The 21,507-nt window shown below is 37.8% G+C and overlaps 1 protein-coding gene across 7 annotated transcripts in view; it reads left to right on the top strand.

Annotated features, from left to right (window-relative positions):
* The window catches only part of USP34 (ubiquitin specific peptidase 34), a 132,922-nt gene that overhangs the window by 9,956 nt on the left and 101,459 nt on the right, over positions 1–21,507 (top strand). For all 7 annotated transcript variants that reach the window (XM_052690197.1, XM_052690203.1, XM_052690214.1 and 4 more), the window contains exons 2-5: positions 10,152–10,239; positions 12,436–12,853; positions 17,896–17,946; positions 18,133–18,282. In XM_052690197.1, coding sequence (XP_052546157.1) covers positions 10,152–10,239; positions 12,436–12,853; positions 17,896–17,946; positions 18,133–18,282 — 707 coding nt within the window. The remainder of the gene's footprint in view (positions 1–10,151; positions 10,240–12,435; positions 12,854–17,895; positions 17,947–18,132; positions 18,283–21,507) is intronic.

Below are 21,507 nucleotides of genomic sequence, written 5' to 3'. Positions count from 1 at the left end.
AAGAACAGTGTGGGTTTGATGCTTTTCGAAGTGAGCTGGCTTTGAAGTTGTGCTTAGCCATAGGTATGGATTTTGATGTGCGTGCAGTTCTGGTACTTGACTTAGAAAATATTTATGGATAGCACGTGTGTATCTGTAAGTGTGATGTTGACTATTCTTGTAATGAGACTGCAGTACTGGAGATGCTTGTGTCAACAGCAGACATTGCCTTAACAGCCTTTTATTTCTATTAGTCTGTTTCAAGGGGGAAAAAAAAAGTGTTTTTATGCACTAGTGAATAAATTACTGAATACACCATGTGTTTCAGTGAATTATTAAATACTGATTATTTAGTGAAACAAATGCAAAACTTAAGTCCATATGTTCGAAAGTTGAGAGATCAACTTTCTTTTATGCCCCTTCTCTGAATTTTATTCTCCCATTTGGAGGGTTGATCGTGTCTGTTTTGAAGAAACAAGTAATGCCTTGAGGTTCAACTATTCAGCAAGCTGCTCTTGTACTTTCAGGAGAACTGCCTGATGCTCCATTTGTTGACCTGCTGCCAATTTATCTTTCTTTTCTCCTTGTTTAAGCAGACTCAAATATACTTTGTAAGAAATTAATAGCTGTTTTTCTCAGATTTTGTCCCTAAAAAATTAAGAACAGTCATTAGATGATTTTGTTATAAATTTGCTGGTAATCTGTTGCTTTCTAGTGCCTTAGATGAATGCAGTCACAGGCTCTGGCCTTACTCTGTTCTTGTGGGAAAGAAGCTATTGTTGTTTCCTGTTACTGATTCAGTGAAGTAGTACAGCTCAACTACTTTGCAAGATCACCTCTTCAAAACAGAATGTTTCCCTGAGTTTTAACTTTAATTTTTGCATTCCTTGATACTTTCAATTAAGACTAATAGAAAGCCTCTTTGGTTTTTCAAACCTTGTTCATTAGACTCTACTTATAAAACAGTTCGATAAAATTAGAATTCTATGTCTTCACCTTAAATCAGTATTTTAAGAAGTTTCAGAGCCGGAATACATGGAGAAGTCATTCAAAACCAGAGTCATTCAGGTTGTGATTTATTATTTTCTAAGTTTATGCTATTAAAAAGTAAGAGTGAAAATAAGTACTTTATTTTAAACTGAAGGTAAGCAATCTGTAACGGAGTAGTCATTTCAGCACTGACAGTGTGAACCCTAGGCTTGAAGTTTGTTGGGTAACTAGGGATATGGTAAGAAAGACTGATTTTTATATAATAATTGTCCAATCCCAAATTAATTCCTTAGGCATCCTGGCAGTAGCCGTTGTGAAATGCTTAGGATGAGCATGTAGTGTACACTGAAGTGATGTAAAGCAGAGTTGATTGTGTGGGAACATTACTTAAACTGAGTTGGATTTTTTTTTTTTCTATTAAAAGAAGAGATACAACAAATTTAATGTGAAGATGCATGCTTCCCAGATTCATAACATCTTATCTTGGAATCAAAATCAATTTATGAAACTGAGTTAAAGCAGGAATCTGAAATAGAACTTTATAAATCAATTCAACAATAATAGATTTTTACCTTAGCAAAGTGACTTCTCTAGAGAAGCAGATACGCAGTATCTCAGCAAATGGAAATCCCTGGGTAGCAGAAGTGCAGTGCAAAAATACCCTGTATCTGTAGCCACCTTGCGTCTGAGACAGCTCATGTTAAACCTGAGCTGACAAACCCTTCTGCACCCGGGCCTGCCCTCCTGCACCATCGGGATTCTATCTTAGGCTTCCATGGAAATGGCACAGCTCAGGCATCGCACTGAATTCGAGCAGACCTTTAGTGGTGCTGTGGTTCTCCCACCATCGACATAACTAAACATGGATTGTGAATTTCCTGCTTCTACCTAATCCAGGCCATATGTCTGTTGTATGGTGATATTGCGTGGATTCAGAATCTGAACTGTGGCCTGCTCTATGAACTGTTTGGGTTCACTGCAGCACGATGTCTTAAAACTTGCTCTGTCTGAAAGTTGCAGTGCTGCTCGTGACCTGATCTGATTTAAGCAGCGTAGTTGTGTTTCGTATTTCAGGTAGATATCGAAGACCTTATCTAGGTGATAATTCATTTGAGCAATTCTGGGTAGAACCAGCTTCAATGTTCTGTGTAAATTATCCATTGTTAATCAACATATAGCTGCGTTTAAAGCAATGTCATGGAAGGGTCCTCATTGGGAGCAGTTGCTGTGGCACGCTCTCTTCTGGATGGTAAGGGTCATGCGATCATACTCTTAACAATCATGATTGTTTAAGTAACATCTATGGCTATTTCAAAGGCACTTTTTAATCCAGAGTAACTGATGCTAGCACAGTGAAAGCTTCAGGTTGGCAATGCTTTTGAAAGATGAGACTTAAATTTTGTATATCTTCTCAGTGTCAGCTTCTGCTGTTTTGCTCCATACTGCTGTAGCATCTTATGGTAGAAGAGGATAATAGGTGTTTCGTGGAGAAGATGAGGGTGTTAGAATTGAAAGAAAAGTGCATGCTCAGTAATGAGAGTGAGGTTCAAAAAGAAAACATTTTGTGGTGTTTTCTGGGAAATGGAGATGCGCAAAGATGAAAATCACCTAAGATCAGCTGTCCTGCCCAGTTCTGGTGGAGCTGTATGTTACAAGCACTGTCTGAATATGCCGTGGCTAGTGTGTGTCCCTGTGCTGTTTGTCGAAACCCTGAATGAAAATAAAAGTCCTCAGGCCCTTTTGATGTCGTGCTGGCTATGAGGAGCTGTGCAGATGCGAAGTGACCAGCACATGGCTGCTTTAGGGGTTCACTGGGGGACTGGTTCTACCTTACGCTTTTGTTTAGCTTCTCTGTTTCCATTAAAAAAAAAACAAAACAACAAAAAAAAGCCCAACACAGTATTGTTTAGAACTGCAAAAATTTGTCAGATTTATTGAAATTGCTTCTATATCCAGAAGTTTGTTTCTGACAGAGATCGTTAACTTGGTTGTGACTGGTTTTACTAAGGAAATGAGACTTAAAAGATTTGATAATTCCCATCTTTAAGCTGTTGTGCTGTATCTGTAACATTTGCTTTGTAACCACTGTATACTTTGTGATTACAAGTTTTTAGGAAATAAATAGATTTACCAAGTTGGAGCATTTGTAAATGTGAGAAATCTAACTCCAGATTTAGTCTTAAAAGGACGTAATGGAAGCGTTTGTAGACATCATTCTGCTGTGATGAGAGTGGGCATGGACAACTGAGTACCATCATAAAGGTACTCGGAAGCACCTTAACTGTATGATCATATAGTTCTATCACTGCAGTATTTTGAGTGATGGACCTGATTGTTTTCGTACATTAAACTGGCTCTTGAACAGTATTTGTAGTAGGGAAGAACTGAAGAGTCTTTGCAGAATGACAGCGTGTTCTGCGTAGTGCCCCAGCACTTTCCGGTGGTGTATATCTAGTCAGTATGCTGTAGCATTTTTGTTCAGTGGAGACTGGGGAGGAGAAATAATTTTTTCCTCATTGAAAATTAATAGGGAAGCTTTAACAGTTTAAACTGTTGTCATTGAACTTTAAGTTGATGCTGTCCTCGTTGATATTGTAAGGATCTGGAAGAACTCCAGTGAATAAACCTGAGGCAACCATGAATCTATTTTGATTATTATTACTTACTTTTTTTAAAAAAAAAGATGAAGGAAAAAGCGAATGTGAAGGTTAAGCTGTATGGTTGTTGTATTATTTAGTATTTGTTGTAAAGAAAAACCTGTACAAATAACAGAAAACATCTCAGTGCGTATGTTTCACTTTGGGCAACGGTAATTACACACAAGGTTATGTAAGATTAAGTGTTGCTTAAGATTAGTGTTGCTGTGACTAGTATTTTGTTTTGCACTGTTCTTTTTTTATTTCTTCTGAGATTAAGCTGCATTTTGAAAGTGATCTATTCTTTCCCGTGAGAACTTGAGGTTTGGGAGAGAAAAGGGAAAGGAAGGAGAATCTGCATGCTACCAGAACTTGTGAACTTGTCCTAGTTTTGAATATACAGAAATTAGTTTTATTTATTGTTTTCTGTTTATTGCCTGGTGTTTTATGTTGTTTGAAAGTCGAGGAAATATACTCTCTAACAAGATCGTTTTTACTTGCCGTTTGAATTTTATATTTAGTGAGATAAGTGAAGTTTGTGTATGACATATTCCGCACAAGTCTTAGTATGAATAGTTGTCCTTGAGGTCTAATTGAAGTCTATTCATCCAGCTCTGAAGTTCTTGCTAAAAATACACTTGTGATGTGAGTTTCATTTATTCAGAGTTAAAATTATGTGGTGCCTTGTGCAGTTGATCAGTGTTTTTCTCATCTTTTGTTACTGTTAGGCTTTAGTAACTTCATTAATAGACTTTTTCTTAGTTTAGGTGATTGCGTTGTTTTTAGTACTGTAAAATACCCTGAACAAATCAGCCTTTTGTTGAAGGTGAGATTATCCCTCAAATTTTTAAGTAAAAAAGGAAATAACAGCAAGGAATGGTTTTTTTTTTTTTTTTTTTTTTTTTTTTGTTGTTTTTTTTTCTGTTTTCTTGTTCTGTTTTCACTTGTCACTTGCTTTGGCCTCTTGTGAGCTACTTCATTACATTTGAAAATGAAACACCTGAAAACTTACAGCTTAGAAAATGATTTAAGAAAGCAACGCAAAACTAATAATAAAACCAGCACCCAAGTAATTAATAGTTATTTTGAGTAAGTAGCTCAGCCCTTTCTTGAGTGGTGTTGCTGCAGCAAAAAGTTCTCTAAACTATCTTATTACAAGGAATCAGTGAAATGAGATGTGGCTAGTATGTAAAAAGAGTTCATTTCCTTAATTGTATCTGTAGAACGTCTGGCTGGAATTTCCCTCAGGCCAGTCTTTTTTTTTATTTTTCCACTGGTCTTGGATGGATCTTCTTTTGACATCTGGAGTTCTTTTCTTTCTGTGTTCCTTTTCTAGTAGTATCATCAGTTTCTCTGCCTGTAGCTCTGTTACACGGTGCATCTCTGCTTATTTCTTCTAGTCCGCAAAAGTTGGCTGCTAAAGGCACATGATGGGTGCATGCTTCTTCTTGCTCTAACAGCAAGCAAGTATGCGTTAGCGCATTCTGCTGGAATTGCTTCTTTAGATATGAAAGACAAGGAAAAATCTTAACGACCAAATAAATTTGCAAGGGGGGTTTTCTTAAGAAAAGCTTTTCAAAAAGTTCTACGTGGCTGTCAGTGCTGGATTTGAACCTCTGAAAGTGCGAGACACTGGGAGACAGCAGCTTAAGGAAGACCCGAGGCATACAAGATGCTTGAATATGGCAGTGAATAAAAAGATGTATTTCATTTAAATGTCTGTTTTAACTACTGATCCATTCAAGGTGGAAGAAGAACAGAATGAAAGATGAGAGAGAGATCTGAAAGTGAAGTTGTATGCAGTAAGGGAGTCCTTACACAACTGTTGAAAATCAAAAAATGCACAGGAATGATGAGTGAAATTGCTGCTGTTGCTTTTCTGCTTTGTAGTCATGTTGGTTTTTTTTTTTTTTTTTCAACTAGGAATTTTTGGAAAGGCTTCATAAGCAATTATTGCTGTACTTAAAGCTCTGTGTGGCCTTAAAGAGGGGGGCTGTAAATTAAGAGTATCCACAGAGTTGATACTCACAATAAGAACTGTAAATGCTTAAGACTAAAGTCCTGACTGTGAGAATTTAAATCAGCTGTGTTGAAAAATTGAATTTCTACTAAGGGATAGGTGGGTTTCAGTTAAGATTCATCAGGAGAAGCCCTGCAGGATGTGCAGCTGCCCCTTTTGGCAGTCAGTGGCACAGATGTATGGATGTGCCTGCCACCTCGTAAATGGCCTGCTCTGAAAGTAATACCTCCTGTTTTATGGCATTGGCCCACAATGTCAGGGGTGGATGTTGGTGGTATGGCCGTTGAGGTTGAACCTTCCCACCAATATTCTGTTAAATTTTGTTGTCATGTGGCAGATATTAGCAGGGGGACAGTCTGTCAAAACAGTATCTGACATGGCAGTGTGTATGATGCAAAGGTGTGTCTTTAAATTCCTCCATGTGGGAAAAATCATGCAGTGACACTCATCAACACTTACTGAATGTTGATGGAGGCATGATGAGGTGATGGGTGTTTCAGCAGTGGTGACAGTGGGTCACCTCCACTATTGCAGATTCTTTTGAGCACAGCATGTGGGCATTTGTTCATTGCTGGCAGAGGATGCATAGACAACAGTGGTGATTATGGTGTAGTGTTTTGCAGCTGAGAATTTATCAAATAGTGTTATTGTAGTCTTTGTATCTGTTGTAGTTTCCATGGAAACAAATAGGGGGCCTTACTTTTTTACTGAATAGATCATCTTAAATCCACTGGGAAACTGAAGCCTCTGTATGGTTGCTTCTGTTTTAAGCTTGAGTACTTTCAAGAACAAGAGTAATGTTATTTCTAGGTGCTTTTTTCTAAAAGAAAAAAAATGTTGCCACCATATTATTTCACAATGATTAGTAAATTAGACAAATTGGGTTTGGTCTACATGTGGGGTGTAGAGTATGTGAACAGGGAAATAGCAAGTTTAACTGCTGGATGGGATCCCTGGGAAATCGTCCATAAGGGTAAAGGAACAGAACAGAACTGGCAGCTCTTTAAGGACACCTTTCTGTGCAAGGGCTCTCCATACCCCAGCAGAAGAAATCAGGCATAGGAGATGGGCAGCTGGTGTGACTGAGCAAGGACCTGCAGCTTAAACTGAGGGAGAAGAGAAAAATGTACAGGAAATGGAAGCAGGTTTGTGTAGCCTGGGAAGAATACAGGGATGCTGTCTGCATATGTAGAGATACAGTCAGGAAAGCCAAGACACAGATGGAGATGAACTTGGCAAGGGATGTGAAAAATAACAAGTAGGGTTTCTACAGGCACAAGGCAGGAGGAGACAGGCCAAGGAGAGTGTTTGTCCTCTGATAAATGAGAATGGAGAACTGGCTTCCTCAGACATGGAAAAAGCTGAGGTACTCAGTGAGCGCTTTGCCGCAGTGTTCACTGGTCAGGTTCCCCATGTCTGTCAGGACCATGAGCCTCTAGGTGAGGGTGATAGGAGCAGATTCCATCCCACTGTAATAGCAGAACAAGTCGAAGACCCCATCATTAAACTGAAGGTATATAAATCCATGGGGCCAGATATCCATGCTAGGGTTCCGAAAGAGATGGCTGATGTGGTCACCGAGCCGCTCTCCATCAATTTGAAAAATCATGCCCAGCCACTGGAAAAAGGGAATATTACTCCCATTTTTAAGAAAGGAAGACCCAGGTAACTACAGGCCAGTGAGCCCCACCTCTGTGCCTGGGAAGATCATGGAGCAGAACCTCCTGATTACCATGCTTAGGCACATACAAGACGAAGGGTGATCCAAGACAGTGTGGCTGCACCAAGCCACCACTGTGCCTGACCAATCTGGTGGCCTTCTGCGATGGAGTGATGGCTTCAGCGGATGGGTGAAGGGTGATGGATGTCATCTTCCTGGACTTTTGCAAAGCCTCTGACATGGCCCCTCACCACATCCTTCTCTCTAAATTGGAGAGGTGTGGATTTAAAGGGTGAAGTGCTTGATGGGTTAGGAATTGGCTGGCTGGTCGCAGCGGAAAGACTGTGATCAGTGATTCTATGTCTGGGCAGAGGTTGATCACAAATGGGAACTCCCCCAGGAGCTGATCTTGGAACCAGTGCTCTTCAGCATCTTCATCAGTGACACAGATGATGAAATCAAGTGCATCCTCAGCAAGTTGAATGGTGCAGTTGATACGTTAGAGGGAGGGAAGCCATCCAGATAAACCTGGACAGGCTGGAGAAGTGGACCCATGAAATCCTAATGAGGTCCAATGAGGCCAAGTGCAGGGTGCTGCACCTGGGGCCGGAGCAATCCCAGGTGTTTATACAGAGTGGGGGGAGAAGTCCTTGAGAGCAGCCCTGCGCAGAAGGACCTGGGGGTCCTGGTGGACGAGAAGCTGGCCATGAGGCAGCAGTGTGCGCCTGCAGCCCGGAAGGCCAGCTGTGTTCTGGGCTGCATGAAAAAGGGGCGGCCAGCAGGAGAGGGAGGTGATCGTCCCCCTCTGCTCGGCTCCTGTGAGGCCCCATCTGCAGCGCTGTGTCCAGGCCTGGGGCCCCCAGCACAGCAAGGACATGGAGCTCTTGGAATGGGTCCCTAAGATGATCAGAGGGCTGGAGCACCTCTCCTATGGAGAAAGGTTGGGGGGACTGGGCTCGTTTAGCTTGGAGAAGAGACGGCTCCGGGGAGACCTCATTGTGGTCTTCCAGTACTTGAAGGAAGCGTGTAAAGAGGAGGGGGAACGGCTGTTTCCATGGGTTGATAGTGACAGGACAAGGAGGAATGTCTTCAACTGAGGTTCAGGTTGGATATGAGGAGGAAGTTTTTCACCCAGACGGTGGTGAGGCACTGGAACAGGTTGCCCAAGGAGGCTGTGGATGCCCCATCCCTGCAGGCATTCAAGGCCAGGCTGGATGTGGCTCTGGGCAGCCTGGGCTGCTGGTTGGTGACCCTGCACATAGCAGGGGGGTTGAAACCAGATGATCTTTTGAGCTCCTTTTCAACCCAGGCCATTCTATGTTTCTCCAACTGGTGCATATAATGCATATACCTGTTTGCTTGTTTTTGACCCAATAACACAAGCTTCAGTATTCAATCATTTCTAGACTGTGTACTCTAGACTGTACACTAGACTGTGTTGTAGCTTTGGCTCAAAAGAGCGATCCATTTACTTAAATTTCAGTACCTTATTCTTAAAAGAATGGAAATCTTGAGTGTGTTTCAAAGTCAAATGGCTGCTCTGGAAGTTAGGTGTTACTGACCTACTTTGTAGGATTCATTTTTAAGTGGGGATAGGTGGCAAGGAGGCAAACATTGTTAATGTAAGAATACGTATGTAAGATAATAGGCAGAGAAAAATGGAAGTTTAGGCTAAGGAGGCCATGACAGTTGTGCACTGATATTTGGAGAATATTTGGAGAATGGTATACAAACAGTAAACAAAATCCATTGTTGATATGGATGCGTCTTCAACTACTGCTGATGTTTGGCTTATTCAAGTGCCTCAGCATTTTATTAGATGAGAACGGGGCACGTGATAATACCTCATTCGTAGTTGTTGCTTTTGAATTTGACTCATAACCGTTCTGATATCTGGCTCTAATAAGTGCAAATATTTTTCATTTTGCCACTTGGGGATTCATTATCATTAAATAATATAGACATGTTTATATTTGCTAGTAATCATCTACTAGTCTGAAATAACTTTCTTGTAGTTCGCACGTCTATTCTTAGTTTGATAGTCTCTTTTTTCCAAGCTTTGTCTGACTAGGAGAAGGGAGTTAAGGTCTCAAATTCATCTCAAAATGCATGTTTTTAAAATCTGGAGGGGAAAAAAGAAAGCAGAAAACTGGCTAAAGAGTGAAATTATTGAAGATGTGTATTTGAAAATACAGGTCTGTCAGTAGTTCCCAGTGGAGTGTATGAAGTGTACTTCATGTTGAGCTGTCTTTTTAATTTTAGCTATTTTTGATTCCTTTAAAATATTTTTACAAGCATCCTGTTCTGAAACACTTGCCTACCCCTTGCAGCTAAGGAGTGGGATTTTTAATCAGAAGTGTATGTTTATGGAGCAGGAAATCTTTGTTTCTACAGTACAAGTGTGTGGAGTTAGGAATGCTAATAACTAGGGACATCTTCTGTGATTTTTAAGATTCATTTTCTCTGCTTGAGAGATTGCCATTAATCAGTTTGCATGTGGGGTATTGGAGTAGAAGAAAAGGCTGTTCTGAGTGACTAACTTGAACAGCAGTTTCCACTATTACTATGCAATTTCTGGTGTAAAGTTAGTTGCATTTTAAACCTTATGTCTGAAAAAGTGGATGGATTTGGTTTGACTATTTTCTAATACGAAAAGTTAATTTATTTGGATGTTATGCATTTTCATCTTGAAAGACCTTTGATATAAAGTTACTGTAACTTGATTGGTGTTTATTATTACAGAGTATTTTTTATAATTTTTCAAGCTGTGCTTTGGATTCTATTAAAACCGTAAAGATAATTTGTAATAAAAGTATAGCAATTACATGAGGTTTTTTGGCACTAATATGTTCTTTTTTTCCTTCAGTATCTGATGTTGAAGGTGCTGATGGATTGCAGCTCAGAAAGGAACATGTGCTCAAGATATTTGCTTATATCAATTCCTGGACACAAAGGTATTTTTTTTCTTTTTAATGAGATTGTGTTGATGATAATGCATCTCATAAAGTACATACTATACAGTAAATTAAAGTGCTCATTTAATTGTGAATCATGAGAATGTGTTTAAATAGGTGAAGACACTCTGCTTGCATGATACTAAAAAGTTTTTTCTTTCTGCTTTGCATCAGAAATTTTAGGTGCATCCATCACTATTCCTGTGCTGGCAGTAGGGAATACTGAATATTCTGTACTGAATATCTGTACTGAATATTCTGTACTGAAATATGTTTAACTCACTGAAACAAAAAACACACAACTGTGTACAGAGGTATTTTCAGGTGCTGTAGCTCAAGGCTATCTTTGTATTTCCTCAGAGAGGCACCACTCTCTACCCATCATAATTCTGAGTAATCTCTTCTTGATGTTTTCTTCCCCCGTCTTCTACCTGCTTATTTTTCAGAAACAGAACATGTAATTTTTGTATTATTTTAGTAGCTGAGAGCTCTGGTTATGAACTGAAGTCTGTTGCACTGTATACAGTAGGAGAGAGGTCTACTGGAAGATAATCACATTTTATAAGAGCTGCATCATTTCTTAGAGTTTGAATGAGAGAGAAATGAATCCATCTCAAAGACTGTGTTACAAGCAAATAACCTTGAATTTTTATCTTCATTGAAGCTCCTTTGCTTATTGATTACAGTTTTTTCTACTTTCTCCAGGATTACAATCCTTTTATTGAACACCTTTTCTTTTCTATGGAAGAAACAAATGTTCCCAGACTAAGTTCTGAGTTTATATCTCGGGTGTTTATGCACTTTGAATGTCTTCCGTATATCTAGCTATCTTAGCCCACACCTACAATTGTAATACAGATTGATAAGTGGATTGTCTTTCCTGTTGTATTGTTAGAACAATGATGTGTAGTTTCCCCATTGTTCTTTTCAGCTTACAGTATGTCAGTAGATATTCAGAGTAATCTCTCTGTCTACCAAGTAAAGGAAGAAATGAAGATAGCAGATACTGCTTTTTCCCATATGGTTAAAGGGTACTAACGTGGATAGGGTTTTTATCTACCCAAATGCAGATAAAGGAAGTGAACTTAAATACTCAAAAATCGTTTTGTGACTCTACTAATTAAAAAACAATTCTTGCTCAGCTAACATGCATGTCTTGTGGTTTAATGCAGCAGTACTGATAGGGAAAACTAGGTGAGGAATGGATTTGGGAACATTGTCAAGAATGTTGCTTCTTTAGTAGTTCAGTGAGCTTACCTGTAAGATATCTTTTTTATATACATATATATATGTAATTTGAGAATAGCGGTGTGTTTACAGGATTTAAGGAGAGCTTTGTGATTCCAACTTGCTTCTGGGTAGCACTAGCTTCATTTGGACTTTATTGCCTGTATGGGAACTGTTGAGTCACAGCCTGAACCACTGATTAATAATATGGGGAAAGGACTGGGTCAGCCCTGGGAGCACAGGTGAAGGCAATTTAGCTGTGTGACGAGAAGGCCCTATTTAAGGGCTGATTGCCAGTGGGGAAGGATCTCTGGTTGGTGATCCCTTCCTTGCAGAGTTTTTCCCCACAAGCTTAGATCCTTGGGAATGGGTGAGCGTTCCTTTCCTCTTTGTCCCTTTTGATGTTCACAGAATCACAGAATGGCCAGTGTTGGAAGGGACCTCATGGATCGTGAATCTCCACCCCCCCCGCCATGCGCAGGGCCACCAGCCTCCCTGTTTAATACCAGCCCAGGGTCCCATCCAACCTGGCCTTGAACACCTCCAGGGATGGACGGGGCATCCACAGCCTCTCTGGGCAGCTGTTCCAGCACCTCACCACTCTCCTAGTAAAGAACTTCCCCCTGACAACCAACCTAAATCTTCCCTCTCTCAACTTGAAACCCCCCCCTTGTCCTGCTGTTATCTACCCTTTCCAAGAGTTGAGTTCCATTCCTGTATTGCTTTTCCACCACAGTAATCTTTCTGACTGTAATATTGCCTTTATGGGTCAGTCAAATATTTTGTTGTTAAAACAGTCTTAATGTATAGACTCCTTTTTGTCAGTCATCTGAATGTTCCAATTTGTCCTTCTTTTTTTTTTTTTTTTTTTTTTCTTACTTTTAACTCAATTTTGATAGAGTTCAGTCCGAATGAGATTTTTTCAGCTATTTCAGGAGATTTTATTTTATTTTTTCTCTCTTATTACAGGCAATGTCTGTGCTGTTTCAAGGAATATAAACATTTGGAGATCTTTAACCAAGTAGTATGTGCGCTTATTAACTTGGTGATTGCTGAAGTTCAAGCTCTGCGGGACCAGCTCTGTAAACATTGCACTATTAATATAGATTCAGCATGGCAAGATCATAGTAATTGTGCTGATGAACCCCTGAATGTAGAAAGAGACTCTCATGACGAAGAAGATAGAGAACGGCAAAGATCTATAGAGAAAAAAATAGATTCTGCAAGAACTTGTATCCTGACTGAGGAGTCATCTACGAAGAGCATTGATGGTTTTAGCTGGAGCACTGATGAGAAGGAGAAGTTGTTGCTGTGTGTGGCAAAAATCTTTCAGATTCAGTTTCCTTTGTACACTGCTTATAAGCATAATACTCATCCTACAATAGAGGTATGTTTTATCTTGATATGTGTATTTAATTATCTTGTGATAGAGTGTGTGTTCTTACCAGTCTGTGTGCCGATAGCTACTTTTGCAGAGAATGAGCAAATTCAGGTCTCCTGTTTACTTCAGTAGGACTTACAAGAAAAAATTTTTAAATGACATACCCTTGCACTTTCTTTAAAATGTGCCTGATTGTTATAGGTAACATATTGGTAAGTGTTGTATGGAATTGTACACTGAGTTATTGTGCTGTTTAAATAACAGAAAGGCAAAAAGGGAACTGTAGTGAAGCCTTTCTTCCAGCAGGTAACCTATTAATAGTTTTCGTTATAATCTATGCTTCTAAAAGCAGACTGTTGTAAACTAAACTCTGTGCAAGCCCAGACTTACTTGTTAGAATAGCTGTTTAGTTGACTGGAATAACAAAGTTTTGTACAAGTAGTTTGTTCTGTAGGTGTGATTTTTCTCTAAGGTATTTTAGGAGTCTCTACTGCTAACTTTTTCTGTATTTTATTCTGAATGCAAAACGACAACAGCAAACATAAAACACTTTCAGACTCTTGGAAGTGTTCCGGAATAGGTATTTACCTGTTAGCATCTCCTTGGAAAATGGAAAGGTTTAGTTATGTATATTTAGCTATATAAACAAAGCTTCTATCCAATAAACTTCTGAAAGAGTCAAAGTGTGGAATTAAAGTACAGTTAAGCTAGTCTTAATTTTTTTTTTATTCATACTTTTGGAGCTCTAGAGCTCTGAGTAGTTAAGCTTGCATTTTAAACTTGAGTTCAAATTGAGAAGAAATCATGCATCATTTTTGTTTGTGTAAGCTAGTGTGATCACAAAATAAAACCAGTTCTTGAACAGATCCTTCCACATCTGACGATAAATCTAGCTAATATGTGATGTAGTTAGATGGGCAACACAGCCGTTCTTTTCAGTGAGCTCTTATGAAAGCATGGGTATAAGTTAACATAGGTTATTTCACAGATATACGTGAATAGGAAAAGGAGGCATAATCTAGGATTTTCAGATTTCCCATCATTTGCCTTGGTTTGCCTTTTAAACCTTAACCTTACAAAAGTATATCTGTAGGTCAGCCTTAGCAAGTAGAAACTGAAGACAACTGATCTATTTTCTCAGTTGAAAATTAAAATTAAAAAGTCAATGACTTCTTACAAAAACTTTTGTGGGAATATACAATGAAGAATTTTAAAACAAGTTCTCTATGTATGAATGCACTTGTTTCTTTTAAATGACTCTTTTATGTATATTTTTTCTTCCTTAATTTCACTTCCAAATGACAAAAAGAAAATAGTGAAATGCTTGGAGGGATTTCTTCTTCACTTTAAATGGTTGGCCATAGATACATGGTAGATTGTGGGATTGTGAGCAGCTGTCACACTAGGCAGTATATATGTTGTGTGGATCACTTGAGTTATTGAATGTATTTATTGATTAGCTATGTTAAAAACATATGGTTTGAAAGGAAGCAGAGACTAAGAAACACTCTAATGGGGATGCAGGCGAGTGAGGAAAAAGTGCTTCTTCCTTTTCTGCTCAACTTTTGTGTACCCACAAAAGCATTATAAAGGTTTGTTAGCCTGCCATACTTAGATACATTCTTCCTCTTTATTGGAGTGTTTTCTTTTAAAGGTTCCAGCATTAATTGTTTTTCTCACAAACTGAGATATTTCTATATTTAAGAAACTCATAGTAGTGATAGCTGTTTTAATACCAAAACTTTCTGGTACTTCTTGATGTTTAGAATTTAACGTCAGATTTCAGTATAGAACACTTCTTAATTGAATTGAGAAGCAAATTATTAATCCTGGATAATGGAAGTTTTTTTTTTTTTTTTTTTTTTTTTGGTATGCTTTGTTTTAAAGCAGGCTTCAAGAACTCATAACAAAAAAAGTATGTGTTTTGAGTGCGCTGTTTGTTCTTGTAAGCTAAACAGATTCCTGGACAGACTAGTTCTGCCAGGTGTTGGTGGGAAGAGCCAGCGTAGCTCTCTTGTCTAAGTTCTTTGTTGTCCTTTGTTCTGGCAAGAGGGAAAATTTCTGATGGAAAATAAACTCCAGTCTCCACTTTAGAAATTTTTTGTTCCAGATTTTTGAGTTTAACTTGCACAGTTTGAGTCATCGAGTCCAGTAAGGTTTCACTTTGCCTGGAAATAATTAACAGGGCTGTCATTTAAAAATTTCCTATGTAATGCTTTTACATGGTATCATCTTCTGGACAAAATATTTTTGGACAAAAATATTTACTGTTAGTCTTCGCTCTGCGTACACATCCAGAATCTTTCTGTTTAATGACAGAAGAGTTCCTGAAGTCTAATCCTCTTAGTAAGTAAGAGGATTAGATTAGATTCCAAAGCAGTTTTTAAACTTGACCATCTAGCAGAAGAGAAAAACTTTGATATGAAAGTAGCAGGTTTTCCCTATTTTAGATAGTCTGAGTTGGATAAAAAAAGAACAATAAAATTTAGAACAATAAAATTTAGGGTATCGGCCCATAGTTAATCCTATAGACTGCTCTTGAATAATATGGATAAAAAATTAATTTTTGTCTTTTACACATTTCTCAGTTCAAAAGTATCATAAAACGAAGATAAGTTGGTAGCCAGAAGGGCTGCATATTAACAGCAGAAACTCCATGAACAGTTCATTTCTGACAGCAAAGTTAACATGGCCTTGCAGGGGGAAGAAACTTAGAAATGTGCTGGACATAGGATAGTGGCACTACGTTACGTGGTATAAATGTGGCTTACGCTACATGAGAATTGATGAATACATACTCTTAACCCATATAAAAAGAATGTAGGTCAGTACAGACAGAATGTGTGCCTCAACTTTTCTTACACTTGGTAGAAAGGCGCTTTTCATTGCATTTCTGCTAAGTTTGATTTTCCAGAAGAGTGCAACTGATTGTGATTTGTTAGAGGACACTTAATCTCAGGTCATCAACACTGAAGAACAGAACTTCTGTGAAGATAAAATCTGGAAGCAGACTGTTTACGTCTGTTGAAATCTACCAGTGTTTTTGGTGTGCAGGAAGATCTTTGTGTGTATTTTTCATCATTAAATTCACTCTGCTTGTATAAATTACACTTTTTTGGGGTTTGGGCAATTCAGTATCCTTATAGATACCACGCATACAGGGTAGTTCAAAACAATGTGCTCTGTTCTTTAGTTTATATTTGATGCAGCAGATTTATATATGAGGAATTCAGAGGGGGAAGAAAGTTTTTAAAAGGGAGACACTTAAAATCCTGTAGCATGAAATGCATGAAATGCACTCCTGAACTTTCAGTGTCTAAAAATTCTTCCAGACATGAATGAATAATAAATCTTAAGGGAGTGTGCTAAGCAGTTCCTGACAGAAGATGAAAAAGGGGAAAAAGAACAGTTATTTGGGTGTCCTTAGTTCCCTAATGCTTTGGGATATGGCTATTTCTGCTTTTTGTTTTCAGGTAAATCTTTTCTGGAAAGCTAACCCTAATCAAGTGTTCTCCACCCAAGGTGGACAGACTTCAGTTAATGTATTTCTTCTGAAGTTGTGGTGTTTTTTAATGTTATGTTAGTTTCCCATAAGGATGTTTCTACTGTTTCCTTATGAAGTTGATCTTAGGGATTTCTCTGTTCTGTTTCGTGCCTGCAAATACAGAAATCAGGTTTCCAGACTCAGTCTCCTAGTGATGATGCTTTCAGTAATCTTAGCAGGACTCACGCAACAGACATAAATTTCTGACTTCTAGTTTCTAAGTAATGTAGGTCACTTGACAGTTCTTTGTTCCAGAAAACTAATGAAATTTCTCATATTATTTCTGAGTTTTTCACAATAGGAGTACTGAATACTTCTTGTATACCACTTAGTGCCTTCAGAGCTGTTTTAAAAATATCTATAAGTGTATCATAATCAGAAGGAAAATCAGTGCTTAAATATGTCCAATATGCTTCTAATTCAAAATGTTTGTATCACACTTCATCCATCTGAAATCACTTGCCTCCAGCATCCTATGGTATAGTTAAAGGAGCTTACTTCTGCAGAGGTATTTGAAATATACTCAGGAAACTTAATTTCAAAACAGCTTTATCTTAAACTTGCATTTTGGTTGCAAATATTACAACTGGATGTTTGGTACATAAGGATAGGAAGGGGAAGAATGTGTACTGCAATTCCCTGGCAATATTGTGGTATTACAGTCATGTTTTACTATAGTTTGACTGCCTTTAGCTGTATGCAAGATCTAGGCAATGTACGTAGCAATCCTAATAAGGGAAATTCTAGCTGTCCAGCAAGTGGGTGTTATTAACAAGTAAAGAAAAGATATCTTTCTAAATTCTCTTTAGTTTAGAATTTCTGGGAAATATTTTTGTCTTCACAACAGATAGCTTACAGATTGATAGGGCTATAGGTGTATTCTCTTTAACCTGTGAAGAGTATTTAGGTCCTTATTTTATAAGGGATATTTTGTTAAACATAAAATAATATAGTAGTTGAAGTTAGGGATTTATAACATTCTGATGGGTGCAAATAATTTGATAGTTTATCACTTAGATTACTAAATGTAGGACTGTAGACTATTCTATATTTCATCTAACTTAATGTGTTTGGTTATATGTCTCATTTTTACGTAAAAATGTGTTCAGAAGCACTGAGATTAATTCTGTCCTGTAATTCTCATACAAGTCTGCAACCAGTGTGCTAGACTCTCCTGTGTAGCATTTCTGTTGAAAAATTGGTGATCTCGAGGCAGGTGAAAAGGAGGGGAGGGTTGAAGAATTATCTTTTGATCTCAGCCACTGAGAGCCACAGCTGGTATGTTACCCTTAATGTATGTTTGTGTACTTAGGTTTTAACAAAAATAAATTCATGAGTGTTTTCCAGTGTGAAAGAGGAAAGACTAGGCTGGCTTCCTCTAAATTAGGTGTTTTGTTTTTCTGATTGACTGTAACATCTGTTAATGGTCACTTGTGTTTTATTCTAAAAGTATGTTGCTGTTGCTTATGTTAGTGAGATGTATTTTTTTTCTCTTTTTAAACAGGATATTTCTGCTCAAGAAAGCAATATACTAGGAGCGTTCTGTGACATGAATGTAAGTTGTCCATTTTTTTGATAGGTGCACATTTCTCAGAACCTTGCGGTAGCTGTGTTCTCTCCTCTGTGTAGATTGCTGTTACGATAATGTATTTTATTTCAAATTACCTGTGTGACTGAATCACTCTAGTATTGATTGTTCAAATTCTTCTGCTTTTTTAAATAAATATTTCAATTTCTCTAGGATGTAGAAGTACCACTGCACTTGCTTCGTTATGTTTGTCTATTTTGTGGAAAAAATGGCCTTTCCCTCATGAAGGATTGCTTTGAATATGGAACTCCTGAGACACTGCCATTTCTTATAGCGCATGCATTTATCACAGTGGTGTCTAACGTAAGTACAAGTGTCTTGATGTTGATTTTAGGTGGAGTACAAAGTAAACAGTTCTGAAGTCTGGAAAAATTCCATAGGAGCAGGGAAGGAAGAAAAACACTAAAATTTTCCTTGTGGGGAATACATTCCTGGTTCACTGAGGCAGCTTTTCACTATTGGAGTCCTTTATATATCCCCTTGAGGCACATAACTAACGTGGCAGATTTAAATCATTTCATCAGCCCTAGACATCAGTCTTGTAAGAGCCTCAGAAGTTACCTGTAGGAACATTTTTGGATGTTGTTTCTGTCCCTGAAGTTGTGTTGTGAAAATATTTTAAGCTGCTTTTTAGGATATATTAACTTTTTATATATTCCCTGTTTGGCACAAAGGGGAAGCCTGTGGGTTTATTTTCCTTTCGGTTTTCTGTGGTTTTATCGTTTATGCACATTTGAAATGTAGAGGGAGCCGTGTTTTATTATTACTTAGTTTTAAAGTAAGCACCCTTCATTGTTTGTTCATTTTGGAATAATAGCAGTGTTTTCCTCCAAAGTTATGAATTAACTTTGGTGGAAATCTGAAGGAGATTGGTAAGAGAAATGAAAACTTATTTCTGAAAAAGGATTAGTGAAGTTAGTATAACGTGAATTTTAAGTTGTGACCTGTCTTGTGGATATTGCATAAGGGTATAAGGGAAAACAGTAGTTTGCTGTGCCTTCTGAGAAGTGAGTTTACCATAATTTTTATGTTGATTGCAACAATGTTAAATGTTTAAAATCAGATCCTTGTTTCCACGCACCTTTTCCTTGCTGTTACTGAACATCCAGGATGATGTTATAAATGAGTACTGAAATATGTTTTCATTGAGAGAACCAATTACTGAAATAAAGCCAGTGTTTGTGATCTGTATTTCCTACTCCTTACCCTTCCAATGTAATGATTCTTGACTTGTAGGTCAGAAAACAGATTGGTAAAGCATGATGCAATCAGTTCATGTAATGTTATGCAGGAGGACTGCTAGAGGACCTCCATGTGTTACACTGCTGCATTCTCTTCTGCCCCTTTCTGTAGGATCTGATAAGCTCTTCACCTCTAGCAGCTGTCAGAGCAACCTGCTGATGTGTCTTGCTCCAGTATAGCAGCTGAGTTGCTCCTAACCCCATTATATTAAAATAAGCAGAGAGAGAAAACAGCAAGTTGAATTGTTGTACCTGATTTTCATGTTTATAGTGAAATAGGTTCTGGTACAAACTTGAGAGCAGACCAAGTGTTACGTGGTACCAATATATAAAGCAGGAACAATAGTGTATGGTTATTGTTAAATACATTTTCACAGTAATATAAGCTCTCAAGAATTGCATTTCAGTAGCCATCGTTTAGAAGATTCCTAGAAATAGTAATGCTGGAATTAAAATCTGTGAGAAGAATGAGTTGTTTAGCTACTATCTTGAATGTTTCAAAAAATATTTTTAAGTAAGATTTTAATGTAGATGGACCAATTGTTTTTCATTAAAAAGATAGATCTAGTGATCTTCAGGAATTAAATTTGGAAATAATAAACTGAAAACAAATGACTCTCCTAATAACCTGTAGCATTAAGCTCCTAGTAGATAAAGCTACATCGTGCTGTGGGAAGGATTTGCACTGTTTTTTCTAAAAGGAAGGTGCGAATCTCATCAGGTGTGCTGTAAAGATGCATTCAAGAGAAGGCCACCAGAACGAGTTAGTAAGTTGTTCAGGACAACTGAACAACTGCTTGGTGATGGTTACTTGTGTTTCCTATACACAGAGGACAGAAAAAAATACTGAAAAGATGTTTTCTTGAAATGTTTTGTACGGTAAATTTTCTTTCACTCGAAGTCTTAATCAGACTACCTTACTTCTGTAATGAAGCCAGCAAATACAATATAATGCAGTATTACAGAATCACAGAATGGCCAGGGTTGGAAGGGACCTCAACTCCCCTGCCACAGGCAGGGCCACCAACCTCTGAATTTAATACCAGACCAGGCTGCCCAGGGCCCCATCCAACCTGGCCTTGAAGACCTCTAGGGACAAGGCATCCATAAGGGATCTGACTAGTTGGCAGTCTTATTTTTCTCCAACTTGCAGCTCTGCAAAATGTTTTCATAGCAACATACATTGCAGCAGCACTATTCTGTCTTAAAATATTTTGTGGCATTTTTAGTCATATTTTAGGCATATTTTGTTCCACCTTCCTTCCCTTATTTCATATTTTGTGGTATTTGCACCCAATGTAATGTTGGTCTCCTGAAAGAACTAAGAGATGCAGAGAAATCCATGACCTGGAGCTTCTGTGGGGAGTTTAAACGCCACCGAAAATCATTCTAATTGAGCGAGGCACTATCTTTTAGAAATGAATTGCCTGTGATAAAGAACATGTAACATAAAAGAGTGTATTTGTTTTTGCATTATTGTTATCTATTATAATATAAAACTTTGTTTGGTTTCACAATGAAAACTGCTTTCATTTATAACAGGATAATTAACTTAATTCTATGAATGAAGTTTGTAATGTAATGCAGACATCCAGATGACTGAAATGGCTGTAGAAGTTTGAATTAATACAGAGTGGAAATTGCTACAAACAATGAAACAAAATGATAAAAATCCTTTGCTACCTTTATTCCATAAGGAAATGTATTTCCTTGTGACCCTTCATGCTTGAGTGTGGAAATCAGTACAGATCATGTTATAAATCTGATAGTTTGAATGCAACAATATGTTTGTCAGTCTTGCAATTTTCTGACAAAATATTTAATTTTTGTTTCTAGTCCAAGCATCTTCTAGTCAAACTTTATGTATTTAGTGTGCTGGTCTTTTTTTTTTTTTTCTTTCTTTTTTTCTTTTTTTTTTCCTTCTTATTGAGGCAGCAGGTAGATTCAGTGTTTTATTCCAAATGTGATCTTTTTTGCAGTGTAAAGATCTGGCATGTTTGACTTGTGAAATAGTTTGGTATTGCTGTTGTATTAGTTACATTATAAAAAGTAAGTCTAAAAATATTTTTTGGAGCTGACTCGCGTGTGATTTGGCTGATTCCACAAACATTTAAAATAACTATCATACAGTTTTTTTTTGCTTAGTCTTTTTTTTCTCCTAGCCAGAAGAGGAATGTAGCATTTTCTGCATGTATAATTTACCAAAATACTTGTGAAAATTTAGTTCTTAGCCAGAATTTATTGTGTCACTTGCAACAATTAAACTTTCTTCTGAGAACAAGCATGG

This window comes from Tympanuchus pallidicinctus, unplaced genomic scaffold (assembly GCF_026119805.1).
Source record: "Tympanuchus pallidicinctus isolate F22 unplaced genomic scaffold, pur_lepc_1.0 scaffold1, whole genome shotgun sequence".
In the NCBI taxonomy this organism is placed as follows: domain Eukaryota; kingdom Metazoa; phylum Chordata; class Aves; order Galliformes; family Phasianidae; genus Tympanuchus; species Tympanuchus pallidicinctus.
This window is presented reverse-complemented; position numbering and strand designations above follow the sequence as displayed.